Source organism: Papilio xuthus, unplaced genomic scaffold, assembly GCF_000836235.2.
Source record: "Papilio xuthus unplaced genomic scaffold, Pxut_1.1 DF825928.1, whole genome shotgun sequence".
Lineage (NCBI taxonomy): Eukaryota > Metazoa > Arthropoda > Insecta > Lepidoptera > Papilionidae > Papilio > Papilio xuthus.
Genome location: NW_013532721.1, coordinates 3,484,033 through 3,507,063, shown reverse-complemented (window position 1 = coordinate 3,507,063; position 23,031 = coordinate 3,484,033). Strand labels below are relative to the sequence as shown.

The 23,031-nt window shown below is 33.2% G+C and overlaps 3 protein-coding genes across 4 annotated transcripts in view; 2 read left to right on the top strand and 1 right to left on the bottom strand.

Annotated features, from left to right (window-relative positions):
- Positions 1–3,652, top strand: part of LOC106125484 (pre-mRNA-splicing factor ISY1 homolog) — a 4,762-nt gene extending 1,110 nt beyond the window's left edge. Inside the window, exons 4-8 of the mRNA XM_013322710.1 lie at positions 1–101; positions 2,672–2,875; positions 3,014–3,163; positions 3,287–3,378; positions 3,451–3,652. Of these exons, the coding sequence (XP_013178164.1) occupies positions 1–101; positions 2,672–2,875; positions 3,014–3,163; positions 3,287–3,378; positions 3,451–3,621 (718 nt within the window). The 3' untranslated portion in view covers positions 3,622–3,652. The remainder of the gene's footprint in view (positions 102–2,671; positions 2,876–3,013; positions 3,164–3,286; positions 3,379–3,450) is intronic.
- On the top strand, positions 163–2,531 carry LOC106125483 (uncharacterized). Its single transcript, XM_013322708.1, has 2 exons — positions 163–1,813; positions 1,898–2,531. Exons 1-2 carry the CDS (start codon positions 379–381, stop codon positions 2,479–2,481), a joined length of 2,019 nt encoding a protein of 672 aa, XP_013178162.1. The 5' UTR covers positions 163–378; the 3' UTR covers positions 2,482–2,531.
- Positions 3,653–5,850: 2,198 nt separating the features above from the next.
- On the bottom strand, positions 5,851–22,999 carry aux (cyclin-G-associated kinase). Of its 2 annotated transcripts, XM_013322533.1 has the most exons (20): positions 22,707–22,999; positions 21,163–21,567; positions 20,061–20,158; positions 19,242–19,467; positions 18,564–18,719; positions 12,337–12,562; positions 12,056–12,173; positions 11,557–11,772; positions 11,136–11,299; positions 10,906–10,989; positions 10,711–10,816; positions 10,404–10,561; positions 9,986–10,194; positions 9,544–9,582; positions 8,740–9,047; positions 8,493–8,646; positions 8,033–8,345; positions 7,672–7,870; positions 7,113–7,274; positions 5,851–6,801 (listed from the first exon to the last, which is right to left on the bottom strand). In XM_013322533.1, the coding sequence occupies exons 1-20, from the start codon at positions 22,837–22,839 to the stop codon at positions 6,694–6,696; spliced, it is 3,582 nt and encodes a 1,193-aa protein (XP_013177987.1). In that variant the 5' UTR covers positions 22,840–22,999; the 3' UTR covers positions 5,851–6,693. The 2 variants fall into 2 exon arrangements, with proteins under 2 accessions (XP_013177987.1, XP_013177988.1); XM_013322534.1 differs by lacking the exon at positions 9,544–9,582.
- Positions 23,000–23,031: the final 32 nt, after the last annotated feature.

Below are 23,031 nucleotides of genomic sequence, written 5' to 3'. Positions count from 1 at the left end.
ACCGTACCTTGCTTCCGAATGTAATGACCTGCCGCAAGCTGAGAAGTGGCGGCTGCAGATCGTCAGGGAGATTGCTAAGAAAGTCGCACAAATACAAAATGGTGAGCCAGTGGTTGCCATTCAATCATGTGAATTTATCTAATACATCTTTTAGACTAAATTTGTTAATATCTATGCTATATAAGAAAACATTGTTTGGGTATACTTAAGTTTCTCCAAAGAGATTGATATCTTTATCACAGTGATTGTAAAATAAAATTTAAATTGTTCTAAACAAAAATCAACTTGGTCATGATGTGTCGTTAAATTATTTCGGTGTTCGACAATGTGAAATTTTTAGTAATTAATTAATATAAAAAATCGTCAATAAATCAGAAAATGGCAGACGAAAATACAGATATGGCTATAGTGGAACCTTCTAATTTGCAACTGTCAAGACAACCCAGCCCTGGATTTCACCCAGAGGTGCCTCCAACTATCGATACGTTGGAAACTATAGGAGCCATGGAAGCCGATATTCAACAATTGCCATCACCTCCACGTTCTGTTAAAAGTTATCAGTCACCAATTGCTATTGATAAACAACGTTCTTCACCAATTGGAACTACTCCAAACATTTCTTCGCCACCTCGGAGTCTCGGTTCCGTAGGCAAAACTTCGTTAAATTTGTCCATAAAAAGTGATAAAAAGAAAGAATCTAAAATTGAATTGAAAAAATCAGTAAGTCCAAGTGCTAAAAGTTTCACTTCTGGTAAAGGTAGAGAAGATATTATACAGACGATTATCGATCTCGAGCCCCAAGGAAAAGACATAAGTGACCATGTAGAAGAATTAACTGAATCCATCAAACAACTCACCAAAAATATCGAACAACCCAAATCGCCTAATTTGAACAATAATATCAATAAAATAGCAACCATGAGCAAAATGTTAACCAACGAAGCTAATGCATTGAGAGAATCTATAAAAAGTTTATCAGATGACATAAGTCGAACTAAAAAAGAATTCCTAGCAGCGAAAGACGAAGATGTAAATTTTCCCTATCATCTTTTTCTAATAGAATTAATAATAAACAAAATACACATGAAATGCGAATGCTTCGAATTTGATTACAACAATTTAGTTATAACGGCTAATTTTTTGGGAAAACAACCTATTGTTTTATACGATTCGTCGTATGGAAAAGTGGATGATTTCGCTCATCTGAATGTCGGTAAATCGGCTTTATTCGCAATGACTTATGATAAAATATGCAATATCAAGGAGTTTATTATAAACTTGAAAATAGTTAAGCATCCGCCATGTTCAAATTGCGTTACCAAAGTTGGTGAAACTCGAGCTGATTATACGAAGGATTTTATTGCACTCCGAGAGGAACTGTGCAAGAAATGGGCGAGTGAACAGCCGACTGACAATATAATCTGTACGACATCGACACCTATGAGCAAGAATATATTTTACGTTTGGTGTGGTGAAACGGAAAAGAGCGATTCTATAGGTGTCATCGAGATTTCAGCACGAATGTCTTTCCTTGGCAAAGAGATTACAACCGCATTCATAGCTTCACCCAAACAACAGGGCACATCGGTTCTGCAGAAAGACGACAATGGTATGACAATGTACTCTTGCCATAACGTCGAGTTGGATGGACAAGGCAAGGTACTTTTGGATGAGGATTCTCTCACTAGGAAGGAGATCCCTCGCAGCGCACACACAGTGTACAGTAGAAGAGCGGATAGTCCTGTTTCACAGTTTTCAAGCGCTTCCTCCAAACCATCAACAAAACATTATTATGGATACAAACATCAGACAGGTAAGTTTTGAAATATTTCTCATATTGTACACCCTAAAAGATAACTCAAATAGTAATTCTTGCGTATGAATGTATATTTTTCAGAAGGAATACCGAAATATGACGAAATTTTCACTAAGATGAATGCTAACGAATTAAAAATCAGAGTACCCAAAACAACGAAAGTAGAAAGAATGGGAAAATACGATAAAATACAGGAAATATGCTCATGTGAAGATACACCTTATAACACTGGAGAACAAATACAATTTGACTTGCCCAGAGATCTGTGTTATCCAGTCAAATCCAATAACTATTCTACTAATCTAAAATATACTTTCGGCGGCAAAGAAAGAAGCTGTGATGCGAGGGATCGAAAGATAATAAATGTAACTCCATCCAATTGCCCTGTTCCTGTCAATATGGAGAAAATGGATCATCCGCAAAAGGATGTCTTCATATTAAAAATTGGCAAGAAACTTGAAACAAAGGACAAAAAGACAGATCTCGAAATAGAACTGGTGACTCCAAAAGCACCCTTTCCTGCCGATACTAATAACCACATCTCTCAGCAATGCAGTTCTAATGAAATAAAGAAACCTTCAGATTCAAATAAAAAAGAAAAGGATAAAAATAAGAAAAAGAAAGATAAATCAAAGTCTGGCAAAGCTAAAAAGAAAAAGAAATGATGTAACACATAGTTCTTGTTACAGAATAAAAATAGTGATTTTTTGTTTTATTTCATTGTCTTTTCCTGTCTTGTATCCAGTTATGTCTACACCTAGCATTATGATCACAAGATTTTCTTCTGCTACGTGCTTAGTTAATAGTCAGCCCGAGTCTTGGTTACAGATTTATTAACAGAGGTTTTTATTACAGCCGGTTTAGGTGAATTTAGGATACGCGATTTGAACGATGAGATAAACAAATTGATGCGCGAGAAGCGTCACTGGGAGGTGCAGATCAAGTCGCTGGGTGGGCCGGATCATGCGCGCGTCGGACCACGCATGCTCGACCAAGACGGGAAAGAGGTACCAGGCAACAGAGGGTATAAGTATTTCGGAGCCGCTAAAGACCTACCAGGTACAACATTTTTAATACGCTGTGGATCAAATGAGTAAATTAACGATTTCCGAACGACTCTTTAAATTATTTCTTAAACTATTAGAAAGGTAATACACATAAACCATAAATATTTGTTTTTCTAATATGTTTTATTAGGCGTGCGTGAGCTATTCGAGCAGGAGCCGCCACCACCGGCACGACGCACGCGTGCAGACCTCATGCGCGATGTTGACGCAGACTACTATGGCTACCGCGACGACGACGACGGTCTCCTGCTGCCGCTGGAGAAGAACGCCGAAAAGCATGGTGAGTATACATTGAAACGTCATACAAATGTGTCTCATATTCATTTTCTTTTGACCTTCAATGATTAAGAGACATCTTTGCACCTACACTTTAAAATTTTACTAAAAAATGTTGTTTCTATAGCGATTGCACGGGCAGTGGAAGAATGGAAACGGAATAAAGAACAGAACAAAGATCAAGATTTACCTGAAGAGGAAAATATTTATCCAGAAGATGTGAGTACTCATAACAAACTAAAAGTCACCAATTCCTTGTAATTTTTATTTGACCAAACTCTTTTCTCTTAGCCTGATGACAAGAGGATAGAAGATGACGAGGAGATGCCAGAGAAACCCCCCGCCCCCACGCTGGTCGCGGTGCCCTCGCAGAAGGACATAGAGGAAGCGCTGCTCAGGCGGAAGAAGCAGGAACTTCTAGAACGATACGGCTGTCTAGATGTTAAATTAGAAAATAGCTGATATATGTTTAAATGTAATAAATAGTACATTTAAGTAACAACAACTTTTCATTTCAAACATTTGTTTTACTATCTGAACCTATTATCATGTCAAAGTAGTTGAGAAGAATGTTCAAAGCAAAAAAAAAACAACTATTGTTTAAATAATTTTTCACGACTTAAACCTTGTGTGGCAGAGAATTTAAATCACTATTAGTTTTTTAACTGCTTAATACAGAAATTAGACGATTTTGTTAAGGTTTTGTTACAAATCTTACTAATCTTAATAAAATAGTTTAGATGGATGGATGGATGTTTGTTCGAAAGTATCTTCGGAACGGCTCAACTGATCTCGCTAAATTTTGGCATATATGTAGAATATAGTCTGGAAGAATACATAGGCTACTTATAAAGTTTTTTTAATTCGTCGCGGGCGACATAATAAACAATAGCTATAAATAAAAGATAAATTAGTATGACATTATATATTTCTGAACAATTTCGTCATTCAACATATTCACAAAGCAAAATATACAGAAATTGATAAATTCGCCAAGTACAACTGCAAATCTTACGCGTTATTGTTACATAGTTCTATAATATAGAAGCGACTAATGGTTCTATACGCGAACTCACTGGCTTGTTTAAATATGCTATGACATTATATGCCTTAAGACATTGAAAACATATAATACCCTTTTTTATGATTTTTTTTATCTCTATTATGTAATCGAGTCTACTAATAATATAAATAAATTTTAATCATTATGTTTCTTGTCTATATGAATCAGTGCTGTTTAAATAAATCTAACGTAAACAAAATAATGTATTGTTAATGTACTTTTTTTTCTTATTGAGTAATCATAAAACTTAACACTGCAAAATATCTGAAAACATATTTCACGGTTTACCATTCACATATTAAGGACGTTTGATTAGGAAAGAAATAAAAAATGAAGTACTGGGAAAATAAAGTTGGAAATATCAAGTAAATAATGCTTAAATAATACCAGGGATGGCGAACCTTTACGTATTAAGGTGTTATTTATAGAAAGAAATATTAAATTAAATCGTAACCGTGAAATCATAGGGAACATTTTGTAAACTAACATTTTTCTGTAGTGCAAAATAACAGACACGTTTTGCCTAACTAGTGTGCGTGCCAGAGGCACGAATTCTTGCGCTCTCTCCCTTCCCTGGAAGGTAAGGTGAAGAGGATTTGACAGAGGAGAGGACGAATAGATAGGGGAAGTATCCTCATTCGGTGACCCCTCCGTCGTTTAACGTTAGGCAACATACGTATAAATGCGGTTGTCTATAGACAGCGGTCGGTTTGCTCGTTTGTCACGTGACCAAAAGTAACGCGTGCCATTGGTTTGCTATCCCTGGTAACATACTAAAATGACTACAAACGCGATATACATACAACTATATATTATTGCAATGATTAAAAGTACACATCAAGTGAGTATCAGATTACGTCCTACAATGTTAGGAATGTACAAACTTAACGATTTTATTATAAGCTCTCGAAGAACAGTAAATAAGTGATAAATGTACATAGCACTACGATGTTAATGAAGAAATTTTACGCAACGCCATGTTAATGGTGGGTTTCCACCAAACATGTTGCTATCTCTGTATTTCAAAGAGAATGAAAGGGTTAATAGTTTTATATAATAACTACTAAGAACTACTCGTGCATTTCAACTACAATCATCAAAATTCGTCGCATTCGAAATGTAGACGCGACCTTATTACAAAAGGGGAATATTTAAAAAGTCACTGGATGGATTCTTTGCAAATTAAAAATAATGGATTAAATATTTGTTTACCAGCACCTTGATTTTAATATGAGATATCGGAATTAAAAAAATTAAGTACTTTTTCAGACTCTTTTTGTTATGAACATTTTCTGATTATTATTTGATTAATTTTTATAAAGTTTAATATAGTGTTGCTAAAAGGCTATTTAATAAATCCAAATTAGATTTTAAAGGAATAAATATATATTTTTTAATTTATAAATAATTTTTCCTGGTTGTGACGTAACTGGTTGATGTAACATTTACCAATTAAAAATAATTCTAAATATAAAATGCACCAATATTCGCTTTTTATTCGTTAGAAAAAAATATAGAATAAAATTAGCATTAGTACATACTAAAAATATGCTGGAATAAAATAGAGTGCAATCTAGGAAATTCAATAATTAATATAATTAGCATAAATATGTACAATGTGGTACGGAAAATTGCTCAGAATTTTAAATAACATTTGAATATGCCTATATATCAGATTTATCATATCTATTCAACTAACCGTAGGTCTCTGAGAACGAAATAACCGTTTTAAACATATTGTTATCACTGTTTGGTCAAAGACAATGACAAAGATGACGATATGTTTTATACAGAGATTTTGGTCTTAGAAACCCATTGTAAATTGCCCAAATAAAAAAAAACAATCTATTATTGCACACTATATGCACCATGAGAAGCTACCAATATTTGCGTACGTAAAAACGTATGCGCAATGAGTGAACGAGACAGATGTATAAGAGAATGCTAAGTACGAAAGAGAAAGAGTTACAGAGCCAGTTCAAAGGTAATTCAAATAAGATTTTTATTTCATTCTATTTTTTTACTATTTCTTATATATGCTATTCATTGCATTCATTTATATAATATATCATCAAAATATACAATTGGAACAGTAATGGTACAAAACATTCGTTGCCAGACTAACCGTGGGTTTCTAAGACCAAAAATTATGTATAAAACATATAGTACTTCTGTCATTATCATTCATAGATAACAGCGTGTTTTAAACGGGGATTTCGGTCTCAGAAACCCACAGTAAAAAACTACAAAAAATTATATATTGAGTACCAATGATATTGAAAATTAAACAATTTACTTCATTTAAATGCTGTAAATTCGATTTAAACTATACTCTATTTTAACGACTCATACAAAATACTTAAAAAACTAACGTAGCAATATGACAACCCTACTTAAATTAATAAAGCCGGTTGTACACTAAATAATATTAAGCTTTAAATAACAATTATGCGATGTTTTTGCTGAGGGTATTATTGGAAGAGGTTTTGTTGTTTTGAGTCGTTCTCAAAGTCGCTCCATGCGTTGTTCAATTCCATGAATATCATCTTCGCTATGTTCTCATTAGATGTGCCCATTTGCTGTCAAATAAACAATTAGATTTTTTTAATACAGCTAGCTTTGTTACAGATGTAAAAACATACATTTTTGTGCTGAAACTAATAATTATGATGGGTTTTTGAGACCAAAATCCTCCTTTAAAACATATCATCACTGTTTTGTCAAAGATTTTGGTGTCAGAAACCAACGGTAACACGACTCCTGTTGTACGCCGTACAATTTGATATGGTGTGTATAAGGCTTAGAAATAGCAGTTGGGCTAGTGAAAAAGGACTTATGGTAATTAGGCTTATTATACGTAGGGAGTTGAGATTAAAGTGAACAAGGTTACCTTGTCAGGATGTACAGCGAGACAGGCCTTCCTGTAGTTCCTCTTGACGTCTGCGGCGGAGACCAGCTGAGACATGTCGCAGCGCGTCCAGCGGCACTCCTCCCACACCACCGTGTGCAGCGAACACAGCAGCGCACGGATGTTCGCCTTCTTACCCTCCGTCTGGTACACATTTACCAATTATATCAATGCTCATATCGTGGGTTTCTGAAGCCAAAATCTCTGTATAAAACATATCGTTATCACTGTCTTTTACCAGATAATAACATGTTTTAAACGGGGGTTTTGTCTCAGAAACCCAAGGATAAACGGTGTTTATAATTTAAATAGTAATATTTGGCTTTTGCTAGCATATCTGTATCCTTGTTAAAAAGTAAGCTGCAAGACGGCAGTCTTAGTACAAATAAATTTAAAATAACTTCTATTTTCCCAAAAATATTAAAAAATATCTTCAAGCATAGGAGCTAAGCGTATAACCTACAAATGTATATAATAAGCTATAAACTCAGCTATCGTATTAAAATTTTTAAAAATATGACGGATATTTTAATAATCTCACCCATTCATGTATCTTAAGTTTCTCCGGGTCCATTTCCTTGACCATTTCCTCTTTGCGCATTGCGTTGATAGTCTTGGGGCCGGTGTCCCGCTTCGTGGCGAAGTCGTAGCCCTGACTGCCGAGCAGCTCGCCGAATATGTCTGTGGACTTCTTACATTTATCTTCAGCTGGAGTCTTTGCTGTTTCGAAATGGGTCCGACTGGAACACGATGATACAAAATTTAAGACTAAACTTAACTTTATTTTATCACCTTTACTAAACCCAATTTGTGAAAACAAGCTATATGCTACTGAAAATACAGTTGAACTTGTTAATTTACAGAAAAGAAGTACAAAGAAAAACTTAAGCATTACTAATCACCTGTAATCCGGTTGATGAGCTGGTGACCTGGCCGGAGTGTGGGGCTGATGTGCGGGAGTGTGTGCGGGGGAACCCCGGGGAGTCAGCAGGGGCGTGCTGCCAGTCGGCCCCATCGCCCCCGAGGGTGGCATGGCCCCTGGAGGTGCCGCGGTCGTCGGAGGTGCCATGGCCCCTGGTGCCGATCCCGTAGATCCTATGGAACCCGTAGACTGCGTGGAATTGGCCGGCATGTTAGAGCCAAGCAGACTGAAGTCAGCGAACGGGTCCTTCCTTGTTGGCTGCGCTTGATCTAAGGGCACGCTTTGAGAACGCCCTGTCAAGTAACAATAAATTAATTTCAATATTATATTTTAATGTTTTTTACATCGTTGCATCATAGAAAGCTTAATTCCAGTATCTTTCATTATTACAGCTTATAAAAAAAAATTATGTAATAATGATAAATATTGTAGGTTCTTGCCTTCATCCTTGATCAACTGTGGTGTAAGCAGCGGCTCTTGCTTGGGCAGGGGGTCGTTAAGGCCGAATGGGTCAAAGTTCAGGGGGTCGCTGGAGTTGACGTTAGCGCGGGTGACGGGGGGATCAGAAGGCGCCGGTAGATCGCCGAAAATCGACTGCGGAAAAAATAATTTAAAAAAATCTCTGTATTTATATTTCTTCGCAATCTAATATCTTCGCAAATAAATTTAAGAGATGTGCAAACTAACCTGTCCGTTATCCGTAGATTTTCCACTGAGAAAATCACCAAAAGCATCGTCATTTTGCTTTTCCATCATGCCGAAGAAATCGAAGGAGTCATCGCTTTTTAATTTTTCTGGTTTTTCCTTTCGCTCTGAATTGGATATGTTGAGCAGATCTGCGGTGTCGTTTTGTTGTTGTGTGTTGTGCGGGGGGACCGGGGGCTGCGAGGGCTGCGGAGGTTTGGGTGGTGCGGGGCGTGGCGGCTGCGGGGAGGGCGGGGCGGGCCGTGCGGGGGGACGCTTCTCCGCCTCTTTAGGTGGGTAGTCCGTGGTTACTGGAATTAGTAAACCCAATATAGTAAAATATCGTTTTATTTATTTCTATAAATTTTATACTAATTTTAATTAGTTGCTATCTTGATTAATTTTTTTTTCTAGAAAAAAGTAGGTATTTTTTATTGATCAGTGTTCGTTAAAATTAACCACTAAATTGTTATTATAGAAAAATAAACAAAAAGTTACAATAAAATTCAAAAGTGGGCAGAATGAAATTAAAAATAAGGCAACTATAACGTGCATAAAAAATTGATGATGTTAGAACTTCAAACACATGATGAATAATGAAAATTGCAAAAATGTAACAATAGAAAGATTTATTCGTTTAATTTAACATCAAACTTAATGATTAGATATTATTTAAAAAATATACATGAAGGAACACAACTTCCTCTAGTGGCTAGAAAACGAAAATGTGCTAGAAAACGGCATAAATAAAGGCGAGTGATAAAACTTCTAATTGCCAGTGAAAACACATTCATGACCAACACATACTTGTAGGAGGTACAGCACTTGTGTTTCTTCGAAGATTGGCTGCATCAAAATAATTATATAAATACATATAAATATATCATATATTTTATATTTACATAATACCTAATGGGGCGGGGCTTACGATGTCCTAGATGTCTTTTCAAATATTTTGGAGGATGACCTTGAACGCCACTTGAAATTGTGTTATGCGCAGCCGCTCGAGCGGTATCCGGAGCCGCTAAGACATTTGAAATATACTATACGAAGCGCTATCGGATGATTCTGGCTTACTATGAAATACATAGACCACAGAGTATTTGTCATTTTCGAGTATCGAATCACATTCTTACTTAAAACAGTTGGTGGTCAATATTATTGTCTCTGTTTTTTTCAAAGAGAGTGTAAGGGACAACATTATGGGTATTACAAAAGTGTAATATCGGTATTGAGGTGATGGACTTACCAAAGTTGTCAATAGTCTCATCGCGCTCCAAGTTGGTAGAGAAGAGGAGGTCTGGAGTGCGTACGGGGAAGGAGTGGTCCTCCTCCCAGAGGTCGCAGCGAGGCTTGCGGCGCTCGCCGTGCTGCACCACCAGGCTTAGCACCACGCTCACGTTGGACGAGAAGTGCTCGTTCACAGGACCAGAATCTTCTATACCGTCGATTTCAGACCTGGTAATTGTAATCTTTGTTAAAGTAACATCATCTCATCACTTTACTCTACGGAGGGTCACTTTAGTATTTTTCAATTTTACTAATATACATGTGAAAGTTAAGATGGATGGATGGATGGACACAACAGTTCAACAGTAGTCTCAAGGAGCACATATACATGGGGGTCAACGTATTACATAAGCTGTAGCTAAGTGTTGTGTATATACCTGGTGAACTTGACGGCGTGCTGGTCGTAGGCGAGGTATCCAGTGTGGAAGCTGACGGAGAGCATGGGCACGGCGTGCACGCGGCCCAGCTGCTGGCGCGCGTGGTACACGCTGATCAACACGTCGCCAGTCACTGTGCTGTCCAGCGGGAGGGTCACCTGAACACATCCAGCAGCATTACATTCCAGTTCAATAAAAAAAACTCCATTCGCCGTTCTTGTGGCATATGTCTAAAGTGACGTTCTGTAAGCGCAGCGTTGTTCGTTGCAGCGTGTGGCATAACTCTAATGTGAAAAAGATCGTTTACCTTTCCTTCAGCCATCATGTACAGGTGCATCCGGTCGTAATCTTGAACCGTTGACAAAATCAAACGATCTTCATTATAAATCTCGATGTATGGTCGGCAACCGTCTCTGCAAAAGACAAATTAAAAGGTTATTAAAATTAAATTATAGAAAAAAAATCAACAAAATATGTGAAATTACCATAAAAATGTAAATACCTTGCTTTTGTAAACAACGGCACCGGTTGTATGGTCAAAGACACTAGCGAAACTGGCCTGAAATGTGGGAGTACTGGCTCTGGTCTGTAATACACAAAAATCGATACATCACTTTAAAATACTTAAGACACAAAATAAGAGTTGATCCTTCGAGCAGGACATATTATTCAAACAACTGATATAATCTACACTCTGTCATATTTAACTAATAAATAAAATAGAGAACTCACCGGACAATGTTACTAAGGTAATACAAATAACGAAGCTGCGCGGGAGATATGCTGATGGGAGATCTCTTCACTGCGAATATCTGGAGAGCGTCCTCGGGAACCGTCACCAGCTTCGCGTATAATAGTAATCCGCATAGTAACATGCACGACATCGATTTCCCGTCCTAAAATAAAAAAAGAAATGTACTACACTTACCGTTGGTTTCTGAGATCAAACAACTACATAAATTCGTCTCAGAAACCCACGATTAATCAATGACTAATAATATCGAGAAAATTGATTCATAACCATTTAAATAATTTATTTATTTTTCAATTGATTCGTATAAAGAAATTGTTGGCAGCAAGCATTGACAGCATACAAAATTAATAGTCAGGAAGTCTGAAAAATGATATCTATTTGAAGTATTGTGTAAATCACCTGACAAGTGATGACAATAGCGGCTCTATCATCGCTGCCGAGGTAGTGGTACATGTGCTGCAGCAGGGCGTAGTACGGGGAGAGGAGGGGCGCGCGGTGCGCGGGGGTGGGCCACAGCGCGCGGCTCGCGTCCTGCGCCGCGCGCGCGAAGCTCACCCGCCCGCGACACGCGTTGTACACGCAGTACTTGCCCGGGTGACGACTCTCCAGGAATGCCTACCCACAAATCTTTTTTAACAATAACACACACCCACCACCTAGAGGGATTAGCAGAGACCAAGGACCAAAATTGCAGTCGCTTAAAGTATATTTGTTATAAACAAAATGATTTATTTATTCTATTATAGAAACGCAATTGACACTGTTTTATGTTTAAGAAATATGTTTTAATTTGATATAATTTAATGGCAGAGATGTAGACTTATGTAATTAGGGTAAATAACGTCATAAGCTTTATATAAATAAAAAAGTAGACTGTAGACAGTAATAAAATACATACCCGTACGTCATCAATATGATTAGTTTTATAAGCGCTTTCTAAACCTTCCGAGGGGTATGGCATCACAATTATACGACTTGTTATGTAACTAATATCTAGATCTGTTCTAGCTATGGATCTGAAACAAAAAAAAAACAAATATTAATAATTGAAAAAAAACTTTTTAGTTTCGGCTGTAGTTAATTAGTCGTTATAAACATGGATATTGGTCTTAGAAACCAACTATAAGTTAGTCAAGTATAAAGAACACAGAAAAGAGATAAATTTGAACAATTACTTACTGCTGAACAGTTTGCATTACTTTCGACGAGGTATCTTTGAGGTTCTTGAGGAAGCTACCAGCACCACCCTTGATGGAGGAGAACAAGCCACCGGAGGCTGGTGTCGGCGGCAGAGGCGCGTGGTACTGCGGGACGGGTGCGGGGCGCGCGGGCGGCGGCGGACGACTGGGCTCCGGAGGTCGCGAGTTCGGTGTCTCTTCACTGTTCGATGTCACATCCTTTGACACTGAAAATAAATTAAATATTTAAAGGGATACATTTCATTCTAAATTATGAATTATTGATACCAAATTAATTAATACTATTATTCATTATATTATTTATGAAATTTGGCTATTTATTTTTTGTTATAATTTTTATAAAATTCAATTTCAAAACATTTGTAAGATGATTGTAAGAAATAGGTTATTGGTGATAGAAACAAGAGTATAGTATTTTTGAATTAATTTATTTCTAAAATTAAATATCTTACATGCTTTACTTATACCTAATAGTAACAAAAATATTGCTTGTCTATAAACTATTTAACAAATTTTTTTAATATTTCAACTTTCTAAGAATTTTGGAATCATTATGAGATAAAGCAGATTAAAAATGTAATATACATATTTTCAATTATTTTATTTCGTGGACCTATACTACAATAGAGATTGTAAATATCTTTTTTTATTTTTTTTCTTTAACCTTGGAAGTGTCAAATAATATCTAAATGTGAATAATAGCTTCAAACACTTATTATTATTATTTAAGTACCCATTATATATATTACTAGATTGCGAGCTAAATTTTTTATAATTTTTCGAATTTATAAACATTTGAACGTTTAGAAAAACAATTATTGAACGATATTTTAAAAGTAAAAAGTTTTAAAACAACTACAATAAATCTTAATATAAACATGTTTTGTATTTCGATCCTTGCTGATAAAATCCACTAAAAATTGTATTACTTACTAGGCCATATATTTTGGCTATCAAAAATAAAATTGAAAAAAAAACAATATCACAAGTTTAAAACAATATAGTTGACGACTCGATAGCCATTAAAATATTTTTAAAAAAAATGCAAGAAAAAAACATTTTTTTTAAATACGCAATAGAACTAAAACTATCAAAGAATATGCCGACAACCTTTACACCAAATAATAAGGTAATAAAAAATATTTTTAATCTAAAATGCGCTTGTTGTATTTTTTTTTTCAATAATGTGTACCAGAAAAGAATGCGGCGAAATATAATGAATGGGTTTTATCAAAATAAAACTCGTAATGAAAAAATCATCACTACCTGTCAAATCAAACATTAAAATAGCTTTTCGTTAAAATTAAATTTCTGAAGCTAAAATGTCATTGACAATATAGAAATAACAAAATGTTTAATACAGAGATTTTGGCTTCGGAAACCCACAGTTAGATTAATTATATTTTTTCGATGTATGAATACATGCGAGCAAGCTAGCCAATGCAATAATAAAATTAAAACAATATAAGCTATTTGCATAGTTATGGTATTTTATATAAAATGAATAAGTACATTATATATTTGCAATTATTTTTATTCTTAAATTAAATTAAAATTATAAATTGAAAAGGCTACCAGGAATGCATGCTAGATACTATTAAGTACATTTTTTTAATATAGTGAAAAAGCACCGTGGAATGTAAATGTGATTCCATAATTTTAATAAAAAAAAATAACACAGACCAATATAATTACGAAAAAAAAAATCAAATATAAAATTGACAAAAATATATTTCGAATACCTCCTTAGAGACTAAATCTACGTAAATATTTTTTTTATTATTTACTTTTTTTTATCATGATGAATAAAATTGCTGATTAATTGCATGACCTTGAACTCTCCGTCGTTATATCTACTGCTTCCAATGTATCCAAAGGTGGCCAGGTAAATTAAATTTTATACACCTATTAAAGACAAATTAAAGTAAAACATTTTTTTAATTTTTTAGATTAAGATTAACCCACGCTTTAAGTATACTTAAGCCAACTTTTTTTTAAGTTATAATACTTAACTCACAAATTAATTAGACACGGAATTTAATTAAAAGTGAGCTATGGTTATTACCATCGTTATCTTAGCAGCCTAGATGGCTTTGAAAGTATACAGATTCGATTACTTGACAATAAAACCTAATGCTTATTAGAATTATATTCCTATATATTTAAATTTCACTTTAATCAATTCCTCTTTGGAATGCTATACGATTGATTGTCTTCCAGTGAGTCGATCGACCTACCAATGTGTAAAAACCATTGGGCCGGTTGAGGTCATAGAGACAAAAATATTCACATTGTGCCGATCACCCCAACGAGATACATTTCTAACTGGCCCGTTTGAGTTCATAGAAAAAAATACCGTCGAGACGATTGATTGGTAGGCCGATCGTCCCCAGAGAAAACACCATACGATATAATTTTTTTCACGTTATTTAAACAATTATTGTCTAAGAAATATTGTATTGGTAACTTTTACATAGACTAAAACTCTAAACAGGTGCAAAGCACCGCATTTTTAAATACAAATGCATTGCAAATAAAATTATATAGAAAATGGTTAATACTTTGAAATATACAAATAAAAAACCTTATAGAGGATATAAGTGGTAAACAAAAAAAAATTAACAAATATAAAAAGTATTGTGTATGAAAAAATAAAAAACAATACTCATCATTGCGAGCAAATCCATGTGTCTAGCACAAGCGGTCAAAGTGGGTGTTGTCCAAATGGGTGACATGCTAGCGCCACGCGGGGTCATTTAAACGAGAAAACAATCGGGCACCCGAAAAAGTTGAAAACACCTAAAATGAAAAAAGAAAACGTGATATGTAACAACGGAGTAAACTAAATTTATTTTTATCAAACTAAGCCACGTGTCTTTTTCCATTTTGCAATTTAAAAAAGTAAATTAAAAAATTAATATTAAAAATTAAAAATGATAACCAGTAACTTTTTTTGTAAACTAACCTCACCTAACAAAATAGGGTATTAAAATTTGGATAACAGTCGTTTTCTTTTCTATTCCAAATTTATCGTTCCAATAACAAATAATACCATCCATCGATCCATATCTCAAAGTACAGTCAGCGAAAAAAGTTTTGATTTTTTTTTCGTCAAGTATTTCATTAAAAATATTAATCTTTTTTTTAATTATATCTTTTGACAAATGGCTTAGTTTAATAAATATAAACATAAACATGCTATGAATTCAAATATGCTCAATCTAACAAATATGAAGCATTGTATATGTCGCATGCAAATTGGATTATTCTGTTTAGCTCTGGATAACGTCTGAATATGTATTATGTAATCTTAGATCTACTTATAATAGAGAACAAGCGTAATAGCATAATGTTTATCTATTTTAATTTGTTGCAAAAAAAAATAGATTCATATAGGTCATTTAAAATAATTAATTGAAACTGGTCAATAATATTACAACTTTTTATAAACGTATTTACAAATTAAAGCAAAGAATAAAAGCTAGGTTTTTGTTAGTAGTCAGTGTTAGTATAATCTTATATTATCTTTTAGATTATTCCTAAATTTCATGTTCTCATATTCCTTGATAGTACATAACGCGCAGTATTATTATGGATGATTTTAGTCTCACGTAAATAAGTTCGATTTAGGTCTTTTTCGTGCATAAATCATCGTAATATGCAATCACATATTGTCAGAGTAGTGTGGTTCAATAGTAGTACATAAATAAAATCAAAGCTATGGGATAGCATTCATTTTTAAAAGCACTGTAAGTACAGCGTTTAATTTCTAAGAGCATTTTACTTATTAAATTTTAAATTTACTGTAAAATAGAAACAATAATCTTGAAATCTGTTATCTCTAATTAGATTGACGTGAGTCAATTTTTCTTCCACTATTCAAACATTACAGTTTATATAATTAGGCCTGGAAATGGCAGGCTTAGGATGAAAAAGTACTCTTGTACATTGACTTACAGTACTGAAGCAGTTAAAAAGAAATAGTAGTCCTTTGTAATTTTGTATCATAAAAGTTAAATGTGACGTCATTAATTTTCATCACTCGTAACACTTCCAATAAAAAAACTGTTTTAGTTGACACTATATCATTTAATTACTGAATACCCTGGTTTCTGAACTTGTTATCGGAGATTGGATAAATTATTGGTCCATTGAAACAGCAATAATATTGATCATTTGAAGATAGCAAAACTCGTCTTGTAATATCGAAAGAAGATATCTTATATCCGAAAAAAAAGTAAAAAAAATGAAAAAATCCATATGAGATGTAGTTAAAACACAATTTATGTGACTAGAATATATTTTTTACAACTAAAAGAAAACAACATTATATGATGGCAATTTATGATTATGAACTAAATTTTCAGAACAGACAAAAATCGTTAATGTTAAAATTGTTTGCAATCAAGCTAAAAACCCACCACAGATAAAATGTTAGTTAAAAATGTGCTTTTTAATTAAAATTGTATAGCCGCTATATAAGTGATTAGAAATTAGTAAAAACAGCAATAGTTAGTGAAGAAAACAAAGCATAATGTAAGTTATTTTACCCATATCTTCCGCGCAACGATTAGTCCCAACACTCGAATTCCTCCTATTTCGTAAACTTTGCAAAAAATAAACTTCAAATATAAATAAAAACAAACCAATAATGATGATAATATACTCGTTTATTTATAATCAAACACATTGATGTGTCTTAAATAAATAATTTACAGTGAAAACAGAAAGATGCATCCAAATATTAGAATGACAATACATTTCGTTATTACTGCAAACTATATAAGTGAAAATTATTTATACATAAAAAAATAAATACTGATTTAATCTATATTTAATAATTATAATGTATTGTCTTGGAGAATGTTAACCTTTTTAGATTACTTAACATCAGAACAATATTTATAAGAATGTGTTGCGTATGGCAACACACAAATAAGCCTCAAGACTAGCAACACACAGCGATGACATTTCGTATTCAAAGTGCCCGCCAAAATGTACGCCACAATTCGTGTAACAAAGCCACCCGATAGGTTAGTGCAAATTCTAAATACTTTAAACCAATGTTAGTTGATAATAATTTTTGAATTATAACCTGAATATATTTGTTTTGTTAAAAAAATGATTTTAGTGTACGCATTATAATATACTAGGCTATCCACGTTTATTTTTTTAACATTTTACGATTACAAAAAAAATATTTCCATTTTTTTTTATAAGTTGTAAGCATGATTTTACTAAAGTTTTTTTACTTATACATAAAGTTGTAATTTAAATTTTAAGTTGAAATAGAAAGCACAATTATAAATATGAATAGCCGTTTTAATGCTGTACTTCAAAGCTATTTAATATACGTATTTTATAACAAAGTTATACTTTAATAATTGGGGTTTTTGTCGTAGTAAAGTTAAACTAAACCCCTAAAAAGGAATGTCGATTAAACCTAATCTAGTGACGGAAATCTTAAATGACTAATATAAAGAAAAATACACACTTTATAAGTGTATTCTACTGTCTTTTTTTAGAAAACTATAGAGTAGTTCAAAATATTTCTATACTCTTGTTATTGAAATTTGTCCTTCGTTTACCATACCAGACTTAAGAATTTAATTAAAGCTCCATAGCTTCCTATGTTTTTTTTATAACTGACATAACGTCTTTGTTATGACCATAATGCCAATTAATAAGTAAAATTGGATTTTTTCCATTAATATATATTTACATTAAATATTTAGCACTGAAAGAATATCTTATTAGGCTTCCTGTTCACGAAAAATATTAGTTAATCAAAAGAATATGAATAAAGTCAAATAAATGCTATACTACCTTCATAGGTCATTCTCAGAACAATTTAGTTAACAATATCTTACCTTTGGTGGTGTATATTTTGTCGAAAAACAACATTGGAATGTTAAAGACATCTCACATCGTAATTTTTTTTCGTTTAAAACATTCTAAAGAGATTAACTCAAAAAAAAATTGTGAGTAACGAAAGAAAATTTGAGTGTAAAAAGTCAAAAAATACTTGACCATTAATAGCTCGATTCGCAATAGCAACAGAACAAAAATATGGGTAGGAGCGAGCGCGGTTGTCGACCGATACTTTTCGGAGCCGGGCCAAGTTTTTTTTTTCTAATTTATCACAAATGATACGCGACGGTTTTTCTTAGTATATGGTAGTGTAATATTTACTTGACTTCTTATTACCTGGCGAGCTAGTGGCCACAGATTGTTCAACTTTTTTACGCTCAAATTTGAGTGGTTGCTTCAGATTGACGTTGTTGGACTCCGCGATGGCCGCCAGCCGCTCCAGCACGCCGCTGATCGACAGCCGCTCCTCGGGGTTCACAGTCAGGCAGCCGGCTGCAAACAAATTACACATACTTTAAGCTATCTCCATATGAAAACTTTATGATGTGATTTTAATCCCTATAATTCAGTCAAAGGAACAAGTTTCATTTTTAGCCGTCTTCAAAAAGAAGGTTATCTATTCGTCTGTATGCTTTTTTCTTTTTTGTTTCTTGGAGGTATTTTCGGATCTGACATTTTATTAAAAATATATTTGTATTTTAATTATTAAAATAGTCCAACTTTATCGCTCCCATATTACGTCCTATATAAAACTGGGTCATGATCTGATTTCTTCACAATGCCGTTGTTCAGACAAGAAGATAAACCAAATATATTATTAAAGTACTGTCAGTAACTGCGTATATTTCAAAAATGATACTTCGAGTAACCTATTTGTAATATTAACATTTTAAGACGTATAAATATACTCCAATGCATCGTAATTACCTTAGTAATTTTCAATACAATTATCATATCAATTAAAAGGGTAATTAATACTAAGAATCATTTAGTACGAAACAAAAAAAAACTTACTTATGATTTCATGAAAACATTTATATCTTTGATCATTGGGGTTCAAGTTATAGTTGCCGTTCAGTATTGCCAGTTTAGCGGAGTCTTCGAATGGGTGTTGCATGAAACAGAGCGTGTACAGAATGCAGCCCAGCGCCCAAATGTCCACAGAATGGTCTATCTTACGATTGTCCCAGGTGTCCAGCATCTCGGGAGCTCTGTACATCGGTGTTGTGAACTGAGCCAACTGTAATAAATGAATTAAACAGTAACAATTTGATTATTAACATTGGTTATATCAAGAAAGCTAAACTAGTCATTTCGAATGTGGTTTCTGTGTACGATAGAAAGAAATATTGTGGGTACATAAATTGAAAATTAAATGTAGCAAGAAATGTACCAGGAAGATTTTGAATACAGAAAAAAGTTTGGGAATCTCTGAGGTTAACCTATTTTAGAAATGGTTTGTCAAGCTTTTCAACGAGGGTTTTTTATTATCGAATTAAACAACACACATCAACTTAACAAAGAAACTAAATTACAATACGAATAAACAAAGGCAAGACAGTTGAGAATTTCGCATAATTGATTCCAATTGGTCAATGAGTGTTGCGGACGAAAATACTGCAGTCTGCCTTATTGAATTCTGGGTTAAATAATGGTCGTAAATTTTGTACATTCTCTCTCACTTTTACGTGTTTGTATATTTTTTATATCACTCAAAGTTCGAATAGAGAACATTCTATTTTCATTTATCGTTGCTGTGACGTCTTTAATATAATCGGGTAACACATTAAAAAAATCTATCTTATCTTTATGGTTAAATAACGATTTTCTTACGTTTTCTTCTAGCATATTTCTCTGGTTTGCACTCCATGAAGGGTTTGGTGCGTATACGTCGGTCGTAGCCGATCCGAAATCACACAATTTTATCGTACCTAAAAAATAAAAATAAATGTATCCAAAAAAATTAGGCAGTCGCCAGTGACAAATAGCCATGTTACCAATCTTTATTATAATTTTGAACATTGTTTAAAAAAACAAAAAAAATAGTTGTAAAATAAAATTAAAAAATTCTCGTAAACTTCGAAATCGAAATCGTAACATCATTATAATCAGCCAGTATCAGTGCATTAGCCGACACAGTTCTAATACGAATCAATCAAAGAAAACGTGGCGATTATTAAAAAAATATAAAAAAAACGGTTAATTATTACATCAGTACAACAAAATCGTTACATGTAACGATTTTTCAAATAACCTCCACGTTACTTAAACGACGCATAGATTAAAGATATTATATAAATTGCTTAGTTCTTTACTGATTCCAACAATCCGTCTACGATATAAATACATTGCTGATTAAAAAACAAAGAAAAATACGTAAAATCGAAAATAAAATTGAATACAATTTTATATATAAGGAACAAAAAATAAATAATCAAATAATTAATCACATGCAACAAAACAAGAGAAAACGTCACCAGAGAAACCTTTATAATCAATACATCACAATGGTTATAAAAATAATTATCTCCTTCGGGACTTTAAAATAGTAATTTACATATTAATATTTAACATTAGAGTTTAAAGGAAAAAATATTAAATAGTGTGCAATATAAATAGTTAAACTGTATTGTTTAAATGTCACAATAGATGCAAATCAAGACAACATTAATAAAAGTGTATTTTGTTGATTGCTTGCCTTCAAGCAATTGAATCTTATAAGTATGACCCAGTTATTAGCAAAGAGACATCCGCTAAAGATTTCAGGGTTGATAAATTATCAACCATTATCTTTAGTAGGCGATTTTAAATTATTCATCACTCTGTCAATAAATTTATTCAATATGTAATTGACTAATTTTTTACGAAGGATTAAACATTTCGCTAGCTGTTCAAGGACTTTACTTACATTCTAAAAAAATTAAATAATAATTACCTTCATTGGATATTAAAAAATTTTCTAGTTTGAGATCACGATGTGCAATGGGGGGTACTTGATTGTGCATATGCTGCACAGCCCTGCACGTCTGATAGAATACTCTTAAAATTGTTTGCAATGGAAATGCCTGCCCTCTATGTTGCAACGCCTCCATTAAACTACCTCCGCTACATAAATCCGTTAACAATAAATATTCTCCCATTCCATGGGTAGTCTTCGATTTGTCTATAAATGATGCAGCAATGTACTTTATTATGTTAGGGTGGCCCGATAACTTTTTTAATATGCTAATCTCTTGTATAATATTCTTGTTTGCTTGTTCATCAGCTGCCATTAGCCTTTTTAAAGCATATTCGGTGCCTAAAGATATATCTTGAGCAACAAACACAAAAGCAAAACCACCTGCAATGCAATATTATCATATCATTATCTGCTCTTATCTTTTTGTAATCCAATAAGACAATATTTACATATTTTAACACAATATTAGTTAACAGTTATTAGTGAAAGACATTAGACATTTAAAAATTACTACAACCAGTCAATTCCACTCCAAATTGACATACATAATGGGTATTTAAAATATAACTGCATATTTAAATACAATTATATGCTGTAAAGGTTTTAAGATGCACTTTTAAATAAATTGTTGTAGTATCCTTTTGATTATTTATTATTGTGTAACTGTGTAATTAATTAATATAAAATAAATACCATTATTAGATTTCACTATGTTAACCAACAATAATGAACTTTTCTTGTATTTAATGTGTTATATAAGTGACATTTAAGTTTAACTGAATGAAAGCAGCAAACATTTATGTATTCTTTTTAAGAGACATCATGAATTATAAATAAATAATGATACAAGTATACTGAAATACATATTATATTTAAATGTAACACAAATATTGAGAATGATGTTTTTATAAGAAGGTCCATGAGGTTAATTTTGCAAAACACATTCTGGATAATGATATAATAGGAGTAATGGTGAAAATTGTATGTGATACATTGTCATTATCTAGGGCATATGCAAAGATCAGTCGCTACCCATAGGAGTTTATATTTCATAGAATGACTCCTAATTGTTTGTAGGTAAGCTTACTAATATGAAAGTAATATATCCCAAGTAGATTTATAAGAAAAACTAGAGGTATAAGAATCACATGTTATTCTATAAACATAATTATCAAGCAGATAAGGCAAATAGTAGAGTAGAGTCTTATCATTAAGCGTTTTGAAATAATTTGTGAACAAAAAGTATTTCAATGTTTACACTTCAGAAAAATTAACAGTTTTAATATATTTGGAATAAACTAAATGAAAAGAGTTTTTCAAAATCAATCTTTTCTCAATTCAATTAGTTATTCTGATATTCGAGTATAGAGATATGCAAAGAAAAAATCTATTTATTTTCGGCTCTTCCGCCCCCAAGTCTACGTGGAGAACAGTGGCCGAGACGTTTGAAGGCCCTTTTTGGTACTACTTTTTCGTTAACGTGCTATTGTATATTTTCATTATGTTGCCTCATCACTTACCTTCAGCTATGACTTTTTTTACTCGCAGTTTCATTTTCCCGATTTCTACAAATTGACCAACAAAATCATTATCACTGCCTCCGTTGGCACCTCCAGAACTGAAGTACCCCATCGCTGATTTAAATACACTCATATTTCAGGCTTTGCTTTGCACTTTTTGTACCAAAATTAAAATTAAATAAACACTATTCTACAGCTTCTTGTATTAAACCATTTTAATCGGAAATGTTCAAATTGAGGCGAGACATAATAAATTACAGGAGGAAAAGAATTGGAAATTGGCAGATCCTCTGGCAATGGCAGCAATTAATAGTGTTACCATATG

What these genes read in the sequence shown, in the direction of transcription:
- LOC106125483 (XM_013322708.1), top strand. Translation starts at nt 379, where the DNA reads ATGGCAGACGAAAATACAGATATGGCTATAGTGGAACCTTCTAATTTG. An exon ending in TGGATACAAACATCAGACAG is followed by an intron (nt 1,814 to 1,897) that starts GTAAGTTTTGAA and finishes TATATTTTTCAG; the next exon opens with AAGGAATACCGAAATATGAC.
- aux (XM_013322533.1), bottom strand. Translation starts at nt 22,839, where the DNA reads ATGAGTGTATTTAAATCAGCGATGGGGTACTTCAGTTCTGGAGGTGCC. An exon ending in ATCATATTGATGACGTACGG is followed by an intron (nt 11,773 to 12,055) that starts GTATGTATTTTA and finishes ATTTGTGGGTAG; the next exon opens with GCATTCCTGGAGAGTCGTCA. An exon ending in TACCTTAGTAACATTGTCCG is followed by an intron (nt 10,990 to 11,135) that starts GTGAGTTCTCTA and finishes TGTGTATTACAG; the next exon opens with ACCAGAGCCAGTACTCCCAC.